A 25,069-nucleotide genomic window follows, 5' to 3' on the forward strand; every position below is an offset into this window, starting at 1 on the left:
TTGTGCATATAATTTAATTTTTAATTTCTTGAGTTTTTTCTATAAATACTCGAAATCGTTACACTCGAGTTTACGCTTACTAATCTAGAAAACTTTTAAGAAAAAAATGCGCTGTGCTGGCCAACGACATAAATGTGCCAAGTGGCGGAGCACTAAAAAGTAAATGACGATCGTCGTTAGGCAGAGAACAGAATATTTTCAACATTACCTTCAATTTAAAAAATGAGTGAAAATGTTAAAATATGTGTTTTATCTACCCTCAACCACAGTGCGGAATGGCATCACGATATGTACTACATGTAATCTATGCTGATCTTGAGGACAAAGCTCGAGTATAATAATTATTCTATAAAATTTACAAATTTACACCGTGGGTAGAAGCCGGTGGCTTTGTTGTGGTTTCTATATTATAGCAAAAAAAAATATTTGTCGTGTTGTGCTGGATACGGCACCAGGAATCACAATCAATCAGTGAAAAAAATATTGTCTATAGGTAATTAACAAGATACGTTATATTGACAAAAATCAGTTTCCTAACCTTTGTGTTCAATTATCAAAACAGTCTAAATGAAGATTAGACACCGTGTAGATGGAGAATCATAATTAACATAAAATTATTATGACTATTTTTCATAAATTTTAAGCATTATAGATTTAGAGATACTGCAGCCCCAGTTAAAGGTATCCTAAACTCGATACTATAAATATATAAACGCGGTACGCGATAACGCGAAAACATGACCGGATAAATTCCATCGTATGAAAATGCTCACATATCCCAGTCGTTTGACGTCACTTTGTACTCTTATCATAGTTTTTTCTTTGTGGTAGCTGTCCTGCTACATATATGTATCACCTTTGCCTAAGGTCTACATACTTAGATGTAAACGCCAGTTAAACGAATCTTTTCGGGTTTTAAATTAAACACTAACCTCAAGGTCACAATTAAGAAACATAGAGCGGACTTCGAGCCAGAGCTCGAATTCAGAAATTTTGCTGTTGGCAGTAACTCACATAAAAATGTAGCATCAACAATTGGGCTAAAAGATTATTTCATATAATTACGATTTTATTAATACAATGCAAACAATCTTAATACAATTCGACTTGTTCTTAGAGGTTATGGTGAAACTGGCCTATCACGCTCACTGCGAGGCTATGAAATATTTTCAATTAAAATTAATTTAGATACTTAAGATCTTATTCATTTATTTATATGTGGAAGAGGTAAAACCGCATTTAGTCATAAATTCGCATTTACACAGATTTTATAAACCAAACAAAATGTGCTGATTAAATAAAGATCACACATACAAACAATTGCACCAACTATGTTTAATAATATTCAATTAATTAATTAGGTATGAAGAGCATATAACAAAGAAAAACAATGAAACATTATTCCTTAAAATATAATATATTTTTTCTGATTGTTATCACTTATTTATACCTCTACATCATTATATAGATCTGCACAAGTTGTGGAACGACGGACGTCAAGGTGATACGGATGGTATGTTGTATTCTGCCTACTTGAGCCTAACATTTATTCAAGTACTTATAAGACCCCAGACTTAATTCGATTTAAACGAAACTTAATGCGTTTATAATATGCGTAAATATACAATAAGATCAGCATACTTTAAACTCACCCACAGTGGTTAATTATTACTTGATGTGTAACCAAAGGTGAGTGGATAATGGTTTTTAATAACGCCTTGTGCTAGACTTTTAATGCTGGCATTTCCCTTGCAATATCATTACACGAGGATAGCATTTGAACCAAGCCCCAAGCCTATTCCAAAGGGCACAAAATCGAATTTGGAGGAAAGATATATTTATATTTTTATCTGCTCTGGTGCATGTCCGAGGGTGGAGTGTCCATACTATATTTTAATATTAAATACCTAAACCGCTTCTCGTCTCTTGGTGCAGACATATATGTACATATGTCTGCTACTACCTATCCGTAGTGTTGTTAGTTGTTGTTCTTCCTTTCTCATATATTTAGTAAACTAGTGCAGCTTGGTAATACATATACATACACTATACAGATACTCCTGATATTTATTGCATATAAAAAGAAATGCACCTGTTTCAATAATAATTCCTTTTTATAGGTGGGTCAGTCTCAATGATGCTGTCACAACAACAAGCGTTCCGATATAAATAGGTTATATGATTAGAAAATAAATTATAAAAATATCAATAAAATGATTTCTAAACGTCAATCACGCGTTTTCCTTTTTCGGATCATGTCGAGTAGTGATCTGGAGTATCGGTTTGAATTTCGAATTATGTCAATTAGTGCTTTGATGTATTTTTCGAATTTCAATCTTCTATAATATAAAAATGAATCGCAAAATGTGTTGGTAAGCGCATAACTCTACAACGCCTGGACCAATTGTACCAATTCTTTTTTTAAATGTTCGTTGAAGTCTAAGGATGGTTTTTACGCCGAGAAAAATTCGAATAATGTACGGGAAAACCCTAAAACAGCCATTCATTTTCCCATACAAACGTTTTGTAAATCAAATGTAGAGTCAATTTGAACTTTATTGCTATTCAACAAAGTTCATATTAAATTACAAGCACTCACTGATGTCTAATCAATGTTGCGTTCCGAAACACAACAAGAGATAATATCGCGATCCCGACCAAATCGATAAGTCAAAAAATGTGAGAGCTATAGATCATTACTGATTTTTAGTTTGGTTGGCTTCGCGATATTATTTCTTTTATTTTAGTTTCGGCATGTGACATAAAATGCATATGTCTTCACGTCATTACATCTGTCAAACAAATCGCGTTAAAAATAGGATTTCATTTTTGAATTATTAATTTAGTATCCCTATCTGAGCAAAATTATTTGAATACATAATTATAGGAAAATATATCAATGAGGCACACAATTTTTAAATATTTGTTACTTTTAGGTTCCCACTATTCTTTTACATTATTTTCCAATCAGGTTTGAACCCTAAGTTCATGAGAATTTTTTGCGTCGACTATAAAATTGGATATAAAAAACTGCCACATTTCAAATCTTTTTGACAGAACGAAGTCTGTGGGGTCCGCTAGTTTATTATAAATATCGAATCATTTCCAATTGTGCTGTAGTGTATTTTTCGAATTTCAAATTTATTTTGAAAATCGAATCATTTCCATTTGTTCTTTGGTGTAATTTTCGAATTTCGAATGATATTAAAAAGTACTTTGCTGTGTGGATTTGAATTTCGAATCATTTTCATTAGTGCTTTGATGTTTTTTTTTAATTTCGAATGAATACTACTTGTTATCTAAAATCTACTGAATCTACGTTTCGCCCCAGTTGTGATATTTGCATTATGAGTAGTAGGGATTCCCGTGTTATGGCTCACTTCAAAGTTCCGCAACCTAACTTGCTCTTGGCCGCTATGAGCGCATGACTGAACAAAACTAAATAAAAAGTTTGGAAAGCAGTACTGCAGCAGCGATATCTCTAATCGTTCCGGAGATAGCTTTCTCAAAACCCTGGCTAATTACTTATCACTACCTAATCAGCTACTTTATATAAAATACAGAATTACAACGACCTTATCAATAATATAAGTCATAGATTGTGAGATGCTGGATTCATCACGATGATTTGTTACCGTAACTACGCACAGTGCCGGATTAGCCATATAGCAAGAGTAGCAAATTCTACGGGCTCGCGAATTTGGGGGCCCCGCCTTCCAACATGCTAACCTAACCTTACCGTAATAAAAAAAAATATTACATAGGAGCGTAATATATCTTGCTTCACTTCCACTTAAAAATCTAAAACTCGAATTCATCACGTCAAATCGTTGAAGATAAGTAGGTATATTACAAACTTTTTACCGTAATGTTCTAATGTTTAATTATAATCGATATCTTTAGACTAGCATCTATACCACATCTACATTTCAAGTGGAAATATTTTTTTATAAGAACGTCTTTATCATATTACTTTGTTGAATATAGAGCATGATTTGCTTAAAGAATATATAGTCCATATTGTGTTACTATCTCTTAATTTGCCAATCTAGATCCAGAAATATTTATTCGTAACGGTTTTGTTTTATTCAATATCCTAAACTTGAGAATCTAAAGCAAACCAAAGGTCCCTTGATAGAATTTGCTACAGGCCCCGCGCTAGCTTGATCCGCTACTGGACCCAGACCTAAAAAGGTTGTAGCGTCACTGATTTATTTTTTATTTTATACCACTGATTGTTGCATTTTTCGTGTGAAGTGAAGTATTTAGTAGCCTTATACATTTTAAATAACCGAATAATATTTCATCAAACTCATTCTTACCATAAACAATATCTTGTTGGTATTTATTTATAAGAGCGCTTGTGGTTTTAATTAGTATTTCCATTACAGGCACTTTATGGATGATACCAATGTATTCTAAAAGCGTATTAATCCTTTTTTTTTAAATGTAATAGCAGGCAAACGGGCAAGAGGCTCACCTGATGTGAAGCGATACCGCCGCCCATGGACACTCACTTTGCCAGAAAGCTCGCAAGTGCGTTGCCGGCCTTTCAAGAATTGGTACGCTCTTTTCTTGAAGGACCCTAAGTCGAATTGGTTCGGAAATACTTCAGTGGGCAGCTGGTTCCACATAGTGGTGGTGCGCGGCAAAAACTCCCTTAGAAAACGCTCAGTTGTGGAACGACGGACGTCGAGGTGATACGGATGGTATTTTGTATTTTGCCTTGACATCCGATAATGAAACTCAGCTGCGGGTATTAGACCGAACAACTCTTCTGAACACTCCCCATGGTAAATGCGGTAGAAGATGCAGAGGGACCCAACATCTCTACGCAACGCCAAGGGATCAAGCCGCACGGAAAGTGATTGGTCGTCGACGATTCGAACCGCTCTTCGTTGAATACGGTCAAGTGGAAGGAGCTGGTACTGGGGAGCTCCCGCCCAGAGGTGAGAACAGTATTCCATGTGGGGCCGTATTTGCGCTTTATAGAGTTGCAAGCGGTGGCCCGGAGTGAAGTACCGTCTCGCCTTGCTGAGCACACCAAGCTTTTGGAGGCTAATTTAGCCTTCCCTTCCAAATGACCGCGAAACTGGACGTTATTCGATATGTCAACGCCCAATATTCCGATGTTAGCTGAGGCTTTAAGGAGAGTGCCTTCAAAGAGCATTCACGCTTACGGCGCAAAGCCTCTTTGCCCGAACGCCTAAACCAAGGCTGGGACTTGCCACCGACCGGCACCGCAGAGAATGGAATAAAAAGTTCCATGCCCTGCAGGACCACATCAGCGACAGAGTCGGCGACGGCATCCGGAGTACTCACCGAAAAGCAAATGGGTCTCCAAGGGTAGGACGCAAAAAAAGACCGCATCCCGTCCCAATCTGCTGACTTATAGTGCCACACACGGCGACAGCCCGCAAAGCTAGGCCGTAAAGGGCGCGTGAGCGGCACAATGCTCCGTACCACACAATGATCTGATGAACCCAATGGCGGGTCAACAGAGACTTGATAGGTCTCCGGATGTGAAGTCAGCAGAAGGTCCAACAAAGAGGGTTTATGACCATCCACATCTGGTATTCGCGTAATCGCAGCGACCATTTGTGACAGGTCGTAAGCTAAAGCAAAGTCGTGAAAGGATCTTCCCGCGTGATCGGTGGTTTCCGAACCGAGCCAATCGTCATGGTGAGCGTTAAAATCGCCAAGTATCACGATTTCAGCGGTAGGAACCCCTTCGAGCAGGGAATCTGTAGCCATTTGGATGTGCTCAATGAGTCGGTCAGTTTCGGTATTTCCGCTATGGGACCTATACAGGCATGCGTAGAATCGCGGATGTTCCAATTTGTACCCCGGGTAGGAGAGGTAAGAAGTATCAGCCGGGGAGGAAATCTGAGTCTCGGTAAGAAAGAGCAAGGCCGGCTTCGCAGTCTCTAAATGATAGTGGACAGCGTGGATGTTGGAGTTGAGCCCCCTAATATTTGTGAAGTCCACGGCGAGTGTGGATGGGGGTGCCTTTGTTGGATTGCTCCGTTTGCCCCGAGACCGATAATTATTTTTTTTAAAGAGCGCAGAATTGCCCCCCCCCAGAATACGAAGGGCAGCCTGTGCGTCCACCACCGGGTGCTGAGTGTCCCGGTGGTGGACGCCCAGAGGGGGATTCTCCACCGCAAGCACGTGTGGTACCCCCCTGGGGTAGATTCTGATTCTTCTGCACCTTCATATTTCTTGTAGGGGGGGGGGGTGGGCTCCGGGAATCTTTCTCACCGCACGAAACGCGAGTACAAGAAGGGGCGAACCTTTTGTATCACTTTACGCCGGTTTTCTGAAAGACAGTGGTACTACCCCGGTCGTGCCTGCCCGTTTGGCTGAAGCCAGGAGGCAACAGCATGGCACTCCCACTAGGAAGGGATTGACTGATTGCGCTGGTGAAATAACCTCTGTCACACGTTATTTCACCAGTGGGCGTCGTCACGTCCCGACGCCTCAAAATCAATAATTATTCGTATTTCATGTAAGTGTACATATAAATCTTTTACTTAGCTTCCTACTTTAAGGATGGGAGTTTTATGTGATCAATGATATTCTGATGTGATATCTTTAAAAAAATTAACATAACTATCTAATAAAGTTTACATAACTAAATCTATTGTGATCCCTTTATATTCAAAATAGTGAATTTATCATGTAAAATTGATATTCTAGTCTGTGTTAAAAACACAAATTAAAAAAAAATAAACTTATCGTAAGCACAACAATTACTTGAAGCACTTTCATTTCTCACAAAATACACAATTTTATTAATAACACCAACAACTACTACTACTACTACTACAACCCTACTTATCCTTAGTATTATGTTTCATCAAGATATTTCAACTCACTCAAAACTTACATATTATATTGAGCCATCGCTTTTATTAGGATATTGTTACGAGCTAGGGGATCGGATAGAAAATGCCGTAGATTTATTCAAGGGTTTATTTCTTGGTAAATCAATGAGGAATTTATGGGCACAAATTAATCGCAGAGATGCACTAATTGCACACACAAAAACAGTGACTAAATACTTCACTTATGCACACTTCACACAGTACTTTATCACTTATATTCACACTTTATCGCTTCGGTGTTTCTCTCGTGTAATCGCATTCAAAACTAAAAGCGACTAGTCGCGTTTCGGCTCGCTTATATATCCCTGGGAATAATTCTAAACAATATTCGAGAACTTTCTAGGCGGGCTTGCTACTGAGTAGCGATTGCACAATTCTAGAACGTCCGCACTCTTTGTCTCTTTCGCACGTTGCTCCGTCCTTGTTGTACGGCGTTCTAGAGTGCTCAGTCTAGTTTTGAGAAAGTTCTGATCTTCTCTCTCTCTCTCTCTCTTATCATTTCGTCCTTGTCTCACACCTAGAAAGTTCGGTCTAGAATATTCCTTCATCAAAGGGGTATACCTAGGCCTGAAAACGCCTGAAAACGGGTCTCCTGAAAACTGCACCAATCGACTACACATGTTCTGAAACTGACTGAAAAAAGGTTTCAGCTTCCTGAAAACTAAGGTAACATTATGGAAATTACAATTTTCTAATATGTGATTAACCCTCTCCTGAAACGGTCAGAAATCATATTACAGCCTGCTGAAAAGTTTTCTAAGTAGTGGAAAAATCTAGAAACATTGCAGTCGACCCGTCTTCGTAACAATATTATTACTTCTGTAGATGACGTAAATTTGACATTACTTTATCAATTTGTCAAATACAAACTCATTGGTAACCAATCAAATTGATACAATAATTTCCTTACAATCAATTTCATTGCAATATCTTATCAATTCTGTTGAACGATATTTTTATCATCAGACATATATAAAAGTATTTCATATCATCTTTATCAGCTTTGCCACCCTTGCTCACTTAAAACCACAAATACCATCAGCTTTCTAATAGTACCCTGTTGCAAGGCCCAGTGTAATGCAACACCCTTGACTGAAGTATTGTCCACTTGATCATCATTTCGCGGTAGGGGGCAAAGTGCACAGCCTAGGACAGTGCACAAATTACCAGGCCTTCTGTTCTGGATATTTTTTTGTTTTTTGTTTTACCGTTTGATCTTCTTTCAGGCAGTATTACGGGTAAAAACCTGTCGCTTAGCTCTATCATAATTTCTGTACATGTTTTAAAAACCAATCGCTAAACTTATTTGAAGAATCCAACTACAAATAAGTATCTATATTTTCATTCCATTTCCTTATTAATGTTAATCATAATTTGGGTTTACAAATGAACGACTATTCAACAGTCAATAGTAATAGCGATTCCACTGTTATCATTCTCACTTCATTCATATTGACGTTTTTCTACTTTATGGACGTGTAATAACAAGTTCTATTAACGGTTGCCAATAATGAAAATAACTCCTCTTAATTTTCAAACCTACCCTGTTCGCCATTAAATTTCCTATCTAACAGTGTAATTTTTTTAAAATAAATCAACTAGTTTTTGAGTAATCGATGTAAACCTTCCAACATTATAAACGCTCATATCTCATAAAAAAAAAAAAAAAGTTCACCTAACCTAACCGAACCAAACCTACCCTGTTCGCCATTAAATTTCCTATCTAACGGTGTAATTTGTTTCGAGTTATCGATGTAAATGTTCACTTAAAATTTTCATTTTCCTTTCGAGGTTCTAGACATCAACTTTGATCTGAATCTTTCTTCAAAGGAACGCTACATTTGTCCAATCGATTTTAAGAGATATGTTTTACGTTTTGGCAAAGGATCTGCTAGTTGTCTCGCCACGGATTTAAATTTGTAGCCGCTACGTGAGATATACGTAAACAATAATTTAGACCGTACACCGATGATATTTTGCGTGAATGAAAATAATCGTGATATGTGTATGTCGTATAATGTACTGAGTCGTAATATCACTTAGTGACTTACTATTTTGACAAATTGTAATGTTTTTATCCGGATTGAATTCTGGGACCAAGATCGTATTTTAAAACTTCTAACTTCAATCTGTTATATTGTTTAAAATTAAATTTAAATAGAAAATCTTAACAATAAATATTAGTTTCCATAATTGCCTAAATAACGACACTAAATTCATATCTCGTATTCAAATTTCTCATCCGCAAGACTTAAAAATCTTTGTCGAAGTTCACACTTACTACAGTCTAACCCATTGCAACAACTTAAATAGATTCTACCTTCATTTAATTTAATAAACAATAAAATTAATAAATATCTACTGACAAACTACTTAACCAATTTCTTTTTGACACTGGAAGGAACTAGCGTTAAAGATACAGGTTAGGCCTAGTTTAAACACTAGTGCTCATAGAAGCATATTATGTGTAAGGTTAACCAAAATGAATAATGTAGCAAAAAATTAATCAGCTGTTTGCTGTATTTTCACGGCCTCCATTATTCTTGCAATCGTCGTTCGCGTGCCTTACTTTTGTGGTTAAATTCTGGGACTGCGTAGTCCTGTGATGGTAGTTCCGTGAGGCAACGCCTGCGTAATTATTCGCTCTACTGCGACTTTTGTGGTAAGGTTAACTTACGACTGCCCTATAGTCTTGCTCCTACTGCATTGGGAAGCGAGCTGCTTTAGTCTCATCAATGAAATAAACATGAAGTTCGACTTCTATATGCCTCGTCCCTAAAACCATGTCGTAACTCAGGACTAAAACCCTGGATTCTTATTGCCATACTACTGGAAGCAAACGTTACACATAAGAAAAACATTGTACATTACTACTCCCGCCATGTGAATCTTAAAAGTATTGGCATCGATTCTAACCAAGATATTTTCTATTTAAATCAAAATTTAAATTTATATTAATATATAATACTGTATTATGTTTCAATGTAATTTTCGTCTAACATAGGCATAATTTGATATTAATCTGACCTTAAAATAAAAATGGTGAAAACTACTTACTTTTTAAAATACCTTATTAAACTCACTGTGAATTTTTTAAAATGGAAAAATTCAAATATACTCTAGGGGTAGGGCAGACAAGACCACGTGGATAGTGGGGTGCTCTGATTTGGTTTTTGACAAACGATGACTGGTAGCTATTAAACAAAAAGAATGGCCTAAAAACAAATTTAATGATCCGCAATAGGTATCGATACTTTCAAATACTTTAGTAGTATCTACAAAAAAAATATGGGCATGTAAATCGATGCACCATGTTGGAAAGTTTATCGTCGATACCTGAGTAGTATCGATACTTTCAAAATTTTAGGAACCCTACACCAAGCGATTGACGTTTGACATCAATTATTTGTCAAATATATTTTGTAATTGCATGCATACCAATTTGTTTGAAACGTTTAAAAAAATATATCTTATGAACTGTAAATTTTCTCAACCTAAAACTTTGCAAAACGCTTTCTTTTAGTGAGTACTATCTACAAAAAAATATGGGCATTTAAATCGACGGTCCATATTGGAAAGTTTATCCTCCTTCTCTATCTTCCTCTATAATATTAAAGTCTCTTAAGAATTTCTTATATTTGTAAAAAAAGATATTATAAGAATTAATATTAATTATTTCTGTTAAAACCTTTTATAATATTCGACTCGTCTCAGAATTTGCAAATGTAGTAAAAATTGTATAAAAATATAAAGAAATTCTGTAAACACCATATCATAATATTAAAATCACTGCGAACTTCTCAAAATGGTAAAATTATTTAAAGTAAATTGCTTATGTAAATACCTTATTATCTTAAGATTTTATAAAATTTGTAAAAAAAATATATTATAACAATTAATATTTATTATTTTTGTAAAAAAAACTATAAAAATATTCAACTTGCCTAAGAACCTCTAAAAATGGTAAAATTATTATTATAAACAAAAAAAAAAATTAGTTCTGTAAGAACCTTGTTATAATATTAAAGTGACTTGTAACTTCTAAAAATAAAAATAAAATATTATAGATTTAAATAAGGTAATGGTTTAAATTAATAAAAAAAATAAAATCAATTATTTCTGTAAAACTAAACTTTTTAAAAATATTTAACTCACCTAAGAGGCTCTAAAAATGGTAAAATTATGATTATAAAAAAATTAAAAGAAATCAGTCCGGTAAGAACCTTATTATAATATTAAACTGACTTGGGACTTCTAAAAATAATAAAATTACTATATATTTAATTAAGGTCAGTTTAAAAGAATGGTTAAAATCATTAATAAGTTAAAATCAATTATTTCTGTAAAAAAATAAACTTTATAAAATATTCAACTCACCTAAGAAGCTCTAAAAATGGTAAAATTATTATTATAAAAAAATATTTAAAATAAATTAGTCCTGTTAAATATAATAATATTATAATATTAAATATTAAACTGACTTGGGACTTCTAAAAATAATAAAAATATTATAGATTTAATTAAGGTAAATTTTAAATTAATGGTTAAAATTAATAATAAATTAAAATCAAATATTTCTGAAAAAAAAATAACTTTATATTCAACTCACCTAAGAATCTCTAAAAATTGTGAAAATTATAAAAAAAAATACGAATACAAGATTTGATTGTTTGCTATGAATAGGCCCCGAAATCAATTATACAAATTATTTTACGATTAGAACCCTACGTTATCTCGGGTGAACATAGCCTAAGAATATTTTTACAAATTACTATGGCATTCAGTTCACACCCAAGGCGTGAGAAATACTATATATTATTTCACATAACGCCTCTATAACTAGCTAAATAAACGCTTCACTCGCCTAATAACCTCTTATAAATAAAGATTATAAACTTTCCTATATACTTATTAAATTTATTTCGACTTCATAAAAACGGTAAGTATTATAAAAATATATAATGTAACAGCTCTTAAAAATAAAAAATGACGTAAAATGTTCTTTGCGTCCTAGAGCGTGAAAAGGAAATCAGACAATTCAAAGTCATATCTACAATTAAACAAGAAATTATACTAGTATAGGCCTTTTTTTCTTTCATATATATAAGTAGCTTTGATTTTTATCGATATAACTAATACGACAAGACAGGGCCGAGTGGTTATAATTGGTAAACGCTTTAGAAATCCTAAAACATAGCACAGTTCCACACTTCCTACGCAATAGCACAGTCTTCCGTTAATAAAGGAACAGAACTTTATACTCGTAAGCTACTTTTGATAGCATAACAAATGTAGAGAAAACCTAAAATACGAAACCAACGTTACTTCGTAAAATAATTTAGGTTTATATCAATTGAGTGACCTTTTATTGCTTAATATACTTCTGTACCACAAAGAACGGTTCGGTGGCCGTCGCTAAACAATCTTATACTAGAATAATAAGTTCCGAGTACATACCTCGTTACAATATCTTCTTACCAGGAAGAAAGGCACACAATATTATCAGCCGTAAGGATTTGGAGAAATTCTGTTAGTTTGGGAACAAAGAGAGGTTAGACTGATGCTAATACCTTGCCTCACCATAGTTCTCAAAAACGCACCAAACACTCACCATGAAATTCCAAATATTGGATGTAACTATTACCAATTATAATTAACAAAAAGTATATATCAAAATAAAAATGTGTCTAACGCAGCCCGAGTAAATCTCAACAAGGACTCAACTAACAAATGTGACGGTCGGCCGAGAAAAAATATTTGAGATTACCTTCATCAAAAATTATTAAATTTAAATTATGTATTTCGAAAAATTTCTATTGAGCTATTTTACGGGTTATTGAAGTCATACAATTGAAATCTATATATAACTTTATCTATATTTACTATTCAAGCAATTACTATTAATAATATTACATCTCCAACTCGATTTGACAAAACAGTTAATATTCCAGCATTATATGATTTCGTATTTTGATAAAAAATTACTAAAACTAACCCTAAACCATCCCAACCTAAGAAAATTCTAATAATATTTGGACTTAAAATTAATAATATTATTGATAAAACAAATATAAGAACTAAAATAATAAAACGATTTAAGTTTAACTCAGATCTCATATATCTTTTTCTATAAAAAATTACAGAAGAAGAAATTAAAAAAACAAATATTATAAATAACAAAGATATTCAATCTAATAAAATAGAAAAAACAATATTTATAGAATTAAATGATAAAATTTCCCACTCTAAAAAAATAACAGTTCTACCCGTTAAGAAATATAATATAAATGCTAAATTTAATAATATAAAAATAAACAAAAAAAAATCTAATAAAACAAATAGAATTATAATTTTTAATAACTTAAAATGGAATAACCCACATATTTGACCCCACAAATCAATATTTTTATTAAATTATTTAAGTTAAATTCAAATTCTAAAATCAAATTTTAAAATTATAATATTTAAAGGAAATCAGTGTAAAAATAATAATAAATATTCTCGAGAAACCCCAAAATAAAATCTATATAAGCCTAAATTAAATTGACCATGTTGAGAATAAGAAAATAAGTATAATCTATAACCCGCTCTAAAAAAAGAAATTATTATTAATATAATTATTGTCACTCAAGATCATCTAATTAATCTATTAATTAATTTTAATTCCCCAAAAAAATTTATTGAGGGAGGGGCCGCTATATTCCCAATCATAAATAAAAATCATACATAATCTTATTGAAGGTATAAAATTTATTATACCCTTATTTAAAAATAAACTTCGAGTTCCTAAACGTTCATAATTAATATTAGAAAGACAAAATATGCCTGTTGAACATAATCCATGGCCAATTATCAAAATATAAGAACCACAAATCCCTCAATAATTTAAAGTTATAATACCCCCAATTACTATTCCTATATGAGCAACTGAAGAGTATGCAATCAAAGACTTTATATCAACCTGACAAAAACATTTTAAGCTAACAAATACCCCCCCTAATAAACTAATAGCAACTCAAATTACCCCAATTTTTATATTAATTTCTTGAAAAATAACTGTAACCCGTAATAAACCATAACCCCCTAATTTTAACATAACCCCAGCTAAAATTATTGAACCTGAAATAGGTGCTTCAACGTGAGCCTTAGGAAGTCATAAATGAACAAAATATATAGGTATTTTGACAAAAAAAGCTAAAATCATTGATATATATAAAATTAAAGAAGTATTAAAATAGAATTTATATATATAAAGATAATTATTGTATTAATATCATTAAAAATATAAAATAAACCCATTAATGAAGGTAAAGAAACAAATAAAGTATAAAATAATAAATATAAGCCTGCTTGAACTCGTTCAGGTTGATAGCCTCACCCTAAAATTAAAATCAAAGTAGGAATTAGACTACCTTCAAAAAATAAATAAAATATTAAAATATTTATAGAACTGAAAGTTAAATATAATATAATTAATAAAAATTAAATATTTACTAAAAATAAATTTATATAATATTTTATTTTTATTAAATTTTCTCTAGCTATAATTATTAAAGAACAAATTCAAATTCTCAATAAAATTAAACCAAAAGAAATTATATCACACCCTAATATATAACTTATATTACAAAAATTTATCAAATTTATACTTATATTCATAAATAAAAAAAAAACAATATTATCTGAACCAATCAAAATATATTTAAAAAAAAACATAAAGGTATTATAAAACATAAATATAATAAAAATTTTATCATAATAAATTATAACTCTGAAAATAATCATTTCCAAAAGTTCGAATTATAGAAACTAAAATTGATAACCCTAAAGCCCCCTCACAAACAGAAAAAACTAAAAAAAATATTAATATATATATATATCATAATTTATTATTAAAAATAATATATTAATAAAAAATAAATTCTTAAAACAATAATTCTAAACTTAATAAAACAATTAATAAATGTTTATGTTTTATAACAAAAATTATATTACCAAAAAAAAAAAATATAATTAAAATTACTAATTTTATCATTTGTGTTTTTATAGTTAAAAAAAAAACATTGGTCTTGTAAACCAAAAATAATAAAAAGTTTAAAAACTTCAAAGAAAAGAATCTTTTCTCATCGATAATCTCCAAAATTATTATTTTCATTAAACTATTCTTTGATATTATATTTTTTTTACTAATATTAATAATTTTTATTTCATTTACTATACTTTTTTCCTCACATCCTTTAAGAATAGGGTTAATAATCTTAATACAAACTTTACTACTATCATTAATTTTAGGGGTATATGCTAATACTTATTGATTTTCTTATATTCTTTTTTTAGTATTTCTTGGGGGATTATTAGTCTTATTTATTTATGTCTCAAGAATTGCATCAAATGAAATAATAAAATTCTCCTTAAAAATAATTTTTTTTTATAATAACTTTTTTAATAATAATTTTTTCAATTTTAAAATTAATAAACTATATAATTTTTTTAGATAATTATAATTTTCTAAATAATGAAATAAATAAATTAAATAATTACTTTATATTTTTTAATGAAAATAAAATAAAATTAACAAAATTATATAACTCTCAAACTTTTTTAATAATTATAATAATTATTATCTATTTATTTATTACTTTAATTGCTGTTATTAAAATTACTAATATTTTTTTTGGGCCACTACGATCATTTAACTAATGAAAAAAAAATTTCACCCTCTTCGAAAAACTCACCCATTAATAAATTTTTTAAATAATTCTTTAATTGATTTACCTTCCCCATCTAACATTTCAATTTGGTGAAATTTTGGTTCACTTTTAGCTTAATGCTTAATCACCCAAATCTTAACTGGATTATTTTTAACCATATATTACTATGCAAATATCGAATTAGCTTTCTATAGAGTAAATTATGTCTGTCGAAATGTAAATTATGGGTGGATAATTCGAACCTTACATGCAAATGGAGCATCATTCTTTTTTATTTGTATCTACATTCATATTGGACGAGGAATTTACTATGAATCATTTAATTTTATCAATACTTGAATAATAGGTATTATTATTTTATTCTTACTAATAATAACAGCATTTATAGGATACGTCCTTCCATGGGGGCAAATATCTTTTTGAGGAGCAACAGTTATTACAAATCTATTATCAGCCATCCCATATTTAGGAAATTCACTTTTAAATTGAATTTGAGGAGGATTTGCTGTAGACAACCCAACATTAACTCGATTTTACACTTTTCATTTTCTTATACCATTTATTATTTTAGCAATAACAATAATTCATTTATTATTTTTACATCAAACAGGATCCAATAACCCTTTAGGAATAAATAGAAATTTAGATAAAATCCCTTTCCATCCTTATTTTACTTTTAAGGATTTAATTGGATTTATTATTATAATATTTATTTTAATCTTACTGCTAACTGACACTAACTAATCCTTATATATTAGGAGACCCAGATAATTTTATCCCTGCAAATCCATTAGTTACACCAGTCCATATTCAACCAGAATGATATTTCTTATTTGCTTATGCAATTCTACGATCCATTCCTAATAAGTTAGGGGGAGTAATTGCTCTTTTAATATCAATTTTAATTATTGCTATTCTTCCATTTACTTTTAACAAAAAAATACAAGGAATCCAATTTTACCCTATCAATCAAATTATTTTTTGATCCATAATTATTACTATTATCCTATTAACCTGAATTGGGGCACGACCAGTTGAAACTCCTTATATTTTAACAGGACAAATTCTTACAATTATTTACTTTTCATATTACATTATTAATCCTATAATAAATAAAATATGAGATAAAATAATTTTCAACAACTAATTAATTAATGAGCTTGTAAAAGCATTTGTTTTGAAAACTTAAGAAAGAATGATAATTCTATTAATTTATACTAAAAATATTTATTAAATAATAAATATTTTTAAGCCTAAATATAAAATTATTATATTCAAAGAAATAGGTAAATAAACCTTTCAACATAAATATATTAATTTATCATAACAATAACGAGGAAGTGTACCTCGAACTCAAATAAATAAAAAAGAAATAAATCTTAACTTAAAATAAAAAATAAAACTTAATGTATAACCACCTATATAAAGTAAAACAAATATTAATCTTATAAATAAAATTCTAGAATATTCAGCCAAAAAAATTAAAGCAAAACCCCCTCTTCTATACTCAATATTAAACCCTGAAACTAACTCTCTTTCCCCCTCAGCAAAATCAAAAGGAGTTCGATTAGTTTCAGCTAACATAGAAGAAAATATACATAAAGATAAAGGAAATATTAAAAATAAAAATCAAATATTTTCCTGAAAATTTTTTAAACTTAATATATTAAAATCCATAATTAAAATTAAAGAAGACCCAAATATTAAAGCTAATCTAACTTCGTAAGAAATTGTTTGAGCTACTGCACGTAATCTCCCTAATATAGAGTAATTAGAATTTGAGGACCAACCTGCCATCAATAAAATATATACCCCAACTCTTGTGCAACAAAAAAAAAATAAAGCCCCTAAATTAAATATAATAATATTAAAAGAATAAGGAATTATTATTCAAATAACTAAAGATAAAAAAACCAATAATAGGAGAATAATAATAATATAAATAATTAGAATAATTTAAATAAGTTTGTTCTTTTCTAAATAATTTAATCCCATCTGAAAAAGGCTGTAAGATTCCTATATAACCAATTTTATTCGGACCCTTTCGAATTTGAATATAACCTAAAACTTTCCGCTCCATTAATGTTAAAAAAGCAACTCCTACTAAAACCCCAATAAATAAAATAATAAAACCTAAAATAACATTAAATCTTTCCATTAATATCATTACTACTTATATAAATAATTATATATTTATGACTTCTAAAACCATTACATTTTTCTGCCAAAATAGCACAAATTAATAACATTCCTAATTAAAAAATTATTTCTAATAATTGATCCTTTCGTACTAAATCATTAAATTTATGTAAAGATAGAAACCAACCTGGCTCACACCGGTTTGAACTCAGATCATGTAAGATTTTAATGATCGAACAGATCAAAATTTTAAACTTTTGCATTTAAATTTTATCTTAATCCAACATCGAGGTCGCAAACTTTTTTTCTTATAAGAACTAAAAAAAAAATTACGCTGTTATCCCTAAGGTAATTTAATCTTTTAATCATAAATTATGGATCAAAATTTCATATATTAATGTAAAAATTTTAAAAAAAGTTTAATAAATTTTTCTATCACCCCAATAAAATAATTAAAAAAATATTAAATATAAATTTTATAAAGAATTAATATAAATTTAAATATAAAACTCTATAGGGTCTTCTCGTCTTTTAAATAAATTTTAGCTTTTTGACTAAAAAATTAATTTCTATTATTAATAAAGAGACAGTTTATATTTTATCAAATCATTCATACAAGTCTTCAATTAAAAGACTAATGATTATGCTACCTTTGTACAGTCAATATACTGCAGCCCTTTAAAATAATTCAGTGGGCAGATTAGAATTTAAATTATTATCAAAAAGACATGACAAGTGAATATAAATTTTTGCCGAATTCCTTTTTATTAATTTAAATAATTTTTATATTAATTATTAAATTATATACTAATTTTATCATTATACCTATTTTTTTAATTTTTCTAATTTTATTAAAAAATATTTTTTTATAAAAATTTAAATTAAAATAAAATTTTAATTAAATGAAATTATTTATAATAAACTATAATTTTTAAAAAATATAAATTTTAAAAATTTCAATTTTATTATTTTTATTATAATATTTTAATTTAAAGCTTATCCCCTAAAATATAAAATTAAATTTTTAAAAAACTAATTAACTATTTATAATTAACTTTTTTCTAAAAAAATTAGATATCATTAAAAACGATTAACTTTTCATTTCCAATTAATTATTAAAAATAATTATGCAATATTAACTTTCTTAATTAATTAACTCTTTTAATTTCGAAATAAATTCCCCCGAATTTATTTACTTAAAAAACTCTGATACACAAGATACAATAAATTAAATTTACTTTTAAATAAATTTCTATTTCAACATTTTAAATTTTTTTTTTTACAATACTATTCCACTATAAATTTTAAAATTTTTTCTATAAAAATACTTTAACCCCCATTAAATATATTATATTAATTTTTTTTTCATATTTTTTACTTTTATTAAATTAACCCCTCAAACTAATTAAATTTATAATTTTTTTTCAATGTAAATGAAATACTTAACAAGCTCTAATTTGTCTTTCTTGGAACACTTTCCAGTACCCCTACTTTGTTACGACTTATTTCAATTTTAAAATGAAAGTGACGGGCAATATGTACATATTTCAATTATTAATCATTTTAAAAAAATATTTAAAATTACATTTAAATCCACTTTCAATTAACTATTTCAAAATTAATATTCATTTATATAAATATATTGTAATCCATCTTGTATTTTAATTATTATCTACATCTTGATCTGAATTAATTTTATATAAATTTTTTTAAATATTATTTTTCTTTAAAAATATTTTTTTAACAACGATATATAAAATTTTAAATTAAATATGATTATTCGTGGATTATCAATTACTAGACAGATTCCTCTAAATGAACTAAAATACCGCCAAATTATTTAAGTTTCAATAAATAATTATATACTATTTTAGTAATAAAATTTAATTTTTTATAATAGGGTATCTAATCCTAGTTTTTTATAAAATTTTTAAAATCATAATTTTAATTTAAATTTAATCAAAATTAAAATTTCACTTAATAATTTCATTTTTAATTTAATTTTTATTATTTATTTTTACTAATAAAATTTATTTAAATTTGTGTATAACCGCAACTGCTGGCACAAAAATTGTTATTTAAAAATTAGTATTACTAAATCTTAATTTCTTAAATTTTTAATTTTAATTACTATGAATTTTATTGTAAAATTATTTAAATTTAACAAAATTAACACTAAAATTTATATGTAAATTAAACTTAAAATAAATTTTTTAAATCATAAATTTTTATCTTTTTTATATTTATTTAGCATAGATTTTTTTTATATTAAATATTTAAATTTATAATAAATTTTATATAATTCTTTCTTTCTTTTTTTTCATATATATATATAATTATTTATATATATTAAATATTTAATATATAAATATATATATATATATATATACACACACACACACGCGCGCGAATATATATATATATATTAGTTAATATTTATAATTATAGTATAAAAAAAAATATTAAAATAATTTTCTATTATTTTATTTTTAAACCTTTCTCAACAATATTTATATATAATTAATAAACATTAAGAATAAGCTAAATTAAGCTATTGGGCTCATACCCCAAATATAAACTTATACTTTTTCTTAAATAAAGTGCCTGATAAAAAGATTATTCTGATAGGATAAATTATGTAAATTTTTACCTTTATTATATTTTTTAGAATTAAACTAAACCTAATAATATCAAAAATTATTGTGCTTCTTACACTAAAATATTTAATAAATAGAACTTAAATTTCTTTTAAATTTTTTTTATTTTAAATTTACTTTTATAGAAATTCTAATAAAATATTTTTTATTTTTATTTTATTTTTTAGAACTTTAATCTCAATCTCTTCTAATTCGTGTTTAGGTTGTTGAATAGGATTAGAAATTAATCTACTAAGATTTATCCCCCTAATTTCTAATACAAAAAATTTAATAAATACAGAAGCAACATTAAAATATTTTTTAACTCAATCTATTGCCTCAATTAATTTTTTATTTTCTATTATTTTGAAAATAATTTTATTTAAAAATTTTGAAATAAATAACTTTCTCTCAATTATAATTAATTCTTCTTTATTAATAAAAATAGGGTCAGCCCCATTTTATTTCTGATTCCCTAATATTATGGAAGGACTTTCTTGAATAAATTGCTTTATTTTAATGACATGACAAAAAAATTCACCCATAATCCTCCTCTCTTATTATATAAATAATAATTTTATTATTATCATCATAATATTAAATGCTATAATTGGGGCAGTAAGAGGATTCAACCAAACTTCTATTCGAAAATTAATAGCTTTTTCATCTATCAACAATTTAGGATGATTAATAGCTAGAATAATAATTAGAGAAAATATTTGATTGATATATTTTATTTTATATTCATTTTTAAATTTAATTTTATGTTTTATATTCTCTATATTAAATATTTTTTATATTAATCAAATAATAAATTTTAATTTAATTTCATTTATTAAAATATCTAAATAATTAATTTTTTTTCATTAGGAGGTTTTCCTCTATTTTTAGGATTTTTCCCTAAATGAATTATTATTAATTTTTTAATAAGAATAAATATATATATTATTTCTTTTATTTTTATTATATCTAGATTAATTATATTATTTTTTTTATATTCGTATTATTTATCTTTCTTTTATATTAATTTTTTTTAAATTAAAATGATTTAAAATTAAAATTAAAAATATTTTTTTTCTCAGTAATTAACTTTTTCTTATTAATTTCTTTATCAGGATTAATTTTAAATACTTTTATATTTTTTTAAGGTTTTAAGTTAAATAAACTAATAGTCTTCAAAATTATTTATAAAGAAATTCTTTAAGCCTTAGAAATTTTCACCTTAAAATTTGCAATTTTATATCATAATTTGACTATAAGACTTAATAAAAGAGAAATTTCCCGTAAATAAATTTACAATTTATCGCTTATAATTCAGCCATTTTATTAGCGAAAATGACTTTATTCAACTAATCATAAAGATATTGGAACTTTATATTTTATTTTTGGAATTTGATCTGGAATAGTAGGAACATCATTAAGTCTACTAATTCGAACTGAATTAGGAAATCCAGGATTTTTAATTGGAGACGATCAAATTTACAATACTATTGTAACAGCTCATGCTTTTATTATAATTTTTTTCATAGTTATACCTATTATAATTGGATGATTCGGAAATTGATTAGTACCTTTAATGTTAGGAGCTCCTGATATAGCTTTCCCCCGAATAAATAATATAATATTCTGATTATTACCCCCATCTTTAACCCTTCTAATTTCAAGAAGAATCGTAGAAAATGGAGCAGGAACAGGATGAACAGTTTACCCCCCACTTTCATCCAATATTGCCCATAGTGGAGCATCAGTAGATTTAGCTATTTTTTCTCTCCATTTAGCTGGAATTTCATCAATTTTAGGTGCAATTAATTTTATCACTACTATTATCAATATACGAATTAGAAATATATCTTTTGATCAAATACCTTTATTTGTTTGGGCAGTTGGAATTACTGCTTTATTATTACTACTATCTCTCCCTGTTCTCGCAGGAGCAATCACTATACTTTTAACAGATCGTAATTTAAATACATCATTTTTTGATCCAGCTGGAGGAGGAGATCCTATTTTATATCAACATTTATTCTGATTTTTTGGGCATCCAGAAGTTTATATTTTAATTTTACCCGGATTTGGAATAATTTCTCACATTATTTCTCAAGAAAGAGAAAAAAGGAAACTTTTGGATCATTAGGAATAATTTATGCAATAATAGCAATTGGGTTATTAGGATTTATCGTTTGAGCTCATCATATATTTACTGTAGGAATAGATATTGATACTCGCGCTTATTTTACATCAGCAACAATAATTATTGCTGTTCTTACAGGAATTAAAATTTTTAGATGATTAGCTACACTATACGGAACTCAAATTAATTATAGACCTTCAATATTATGAAGTTTAGGATTTGTATTTTTATTTACAGTAGGAGGATTAACTGGAGTAATTCTTGCTAACTCTTCCATTGATATTATTCTGCATGATACATTTATTTCTAAGTTCTAGATTTTATGACTAAGTGTGAAGATTTTTACTCGAAAGAGTTTTAATGTCGCACCATTTTTACCATAAAACTTTTTCTTAACTTGTCACGAGTGTTGCCTGCCATTATTTTCATATTCAAACTCCAACATATAGTGTGCGGCATTGCACAAGTTTTATATCAGGCGCATTTTTTAATTATAATTAAAGTATGTAAGGTGGGGCGACATGCTCCATCACTTCTAATTGTACTTGACCAGCGAAAGGTCGTGTAAAGAAATAATACAAATTGTACAACAAGTGTAAAAAGTTTCATTTACCGGCCCAGTCATTCCCTAAAGAATGAACATGGTGGCCCATGAGGGGAACAAAGAAGAAATAGAATATTAATCAATAATTAATCGACCGAGCAGTAGTACAGCTAAAGTGCCACACGTCCACCAAGATTTAAGCAAAAGTTAAGTGTTCCTTGTCCTTTTATTTTTGTGTTCCGAACTGTGTCATTAATTTAATTATTTGTGCAAATAAGTATTTTATTTTCTAATCTTTTAAAATAGTGAGATTAAGTAATTGTTTAAAATTATTTGTAAATTTTCATAGCGGGTACCTCCATGTAGGAAAAAATTGGTATTATTTTTAGTGCAGTTTTCATATTTTGATTTTGTTATTTAACATTTAATTACATACCAAACACACAGAGATATTATTGTTTTTTTTATATATTTTCGCATATATATATATATGTGTGTGTTTAAGTATTTCGTCTAATACTTCGTAAGCTCTAAATAGGTATCTAATTCCGTGCGCGCGTGCGTGGCAGGCACCACTGAAACGAGGAACGTGAGCCAATTTAATTTAAATATATCCCGTTACTCTAAGCGTTCCGGAGATAGCTTTCCCAAAACCCTGGCTAATTACTTATCACCACCTGATCAGCTAATATTTTCTGAACCAACTTCCCAATCTGTATCTAATTACCGACTCAGTACGAAATCATCATTATAGTTATCTACTTTCCTACATACACTAATCTAACCTATGGCTCTAAATTAAAAATAAAATCTATACCTATCTAATCTATATGTGTAACTGACACAGTCCCAAGAAATATTTTCTAATCTTTAATGAGAAACGCCCACGCGTATTGTCAAGAATCCTGCTCACGGACTGTCTAGCTCCCAGTCACAAATAATAGGTAATAAGTAACGCTGGCCATAGACGGGCCGCATGTTGCAATCGAGACTGACTGCTGTAGTGCGGTCGCGTTGAAGTCGTACACAGCTGCAACACGACCGCACAATGCAGTCGACTACGTCTGCTTGGAGCAGTTATGTTCGACCGTAAAATAATGCTGATGCGAGTTCATTTACAAGATAGATTTTGATGAAGCTGCTTCTTGTACTACTATTACGCAAGCGTAAGCGTAGAAGACACCGTAGTATGTGGGTTCGTCCAATACTACAAACAAGAGAACAGCATGGAATATTTCATACTTTGTATCCCCAATTTTAGAATGTCCGTGGTTTCACTTGATGAATGCGTCTGCTCCGACCACTCAGGAATTGCTCGAGCGGTCCGTGTATTGCGGATATGAATTTACTATGGAAACTGCAGATCGCCGTGCGGCGACCGCTCTAGGGCAGTCGGTCTCGGCTGCAATATGCGGTCTGTTTATGGCCAGCGGAAGTCTTAAGCTAATCACTATTGTAACCGGTACAGTTTATTCACACTTCTTTTACAAAAAAATACATGTAAAAAAAAGGTTACATAAGTAATTAGGCAACAGGAGGCATTATCGCTAACAAGTGATTTCTTCCAGGCAACTGCAAACACACCGTCCACACTTGTTTTCTACTAATCACTCATCACTTGCACTCGCACTAATCAAAGTGAATACAGGCCATAAGGTCGAGCAGCTTTTCTCTGTTGACTGCTTAGTGGAGAAGCGAACTTTTAATTTGTGATAATTAAGACACAACCCGATTACTTCAATAAGTGTATTATGAATAGATCATCACACACAGATAACTTGCGACGACTGACAAGATTCTACGCTTGACTCCTGGAACGGTCGCTATTATAGGGAAGAAACACCCTGTGTCACGAAAATGTTTTTCAAGGATAACGCGGCATTTAAAACAAATCAAGACATGGCGCAGGTACATACTGGTCACGAGGCTTTTGGACACTATTCACACAGATTCAAACTGACCAAAAGATGGTACCGTATGGTCGGTCCCTGTCTTGGTATTCTCATTTACTTTCCGACTTT

At 29.2% G+C, this 25,069-nt stretch overlaps 2 protein-coding genes across 2 annotated transcripts in view; both read left to right on the forward strand.

Moving 5' to 3' along the window:
• The window catches only part of LOC123718337 (NADH-ubiquinone oxidoreductase chain 6-like), a 75,995-nt gene extending 60,408 nt beyond the window's left edge, over nucleotides 1-15,587 (forward strand). The window contains 2 exon segments of the mRNA XM_045674752.1: nucleotides 14,997-15,316; nucleotides 15,318-15,587. Of these exon segments, the coding sequence (XP_045530708.1) occupies nucleotides 14,997-15,316; nucleotides 15,318-15,587 (590 nt within the window).
• On the forward strand, nucleotides 15,587-16,687 carry LOC123718338 (cytochrome b-like). The gene is given in 1 exon segment (XM_045674753.1): nucleotides 15,587-16,687. A coding segment is annotated over 1 exon segment (756 nt). The 3' UTR covers nucleotides 16,343-16,687.
• Nucleotides 16,688-25,069: the final 8,382 nt, after the last annotated feature.

Source organism: Pieris brassicae, chromosome W, assembly GCF_905147105.1.
Source record: "Pieris brassicae chromosome W, ilPieBrab1.1, whole genome shotgun sequence".
NCBI lineage: Eukaryota > Metazoa > Arthropoda > Insecta > Lepidoptera > Pieridae > Pieris > Pieris brassicae.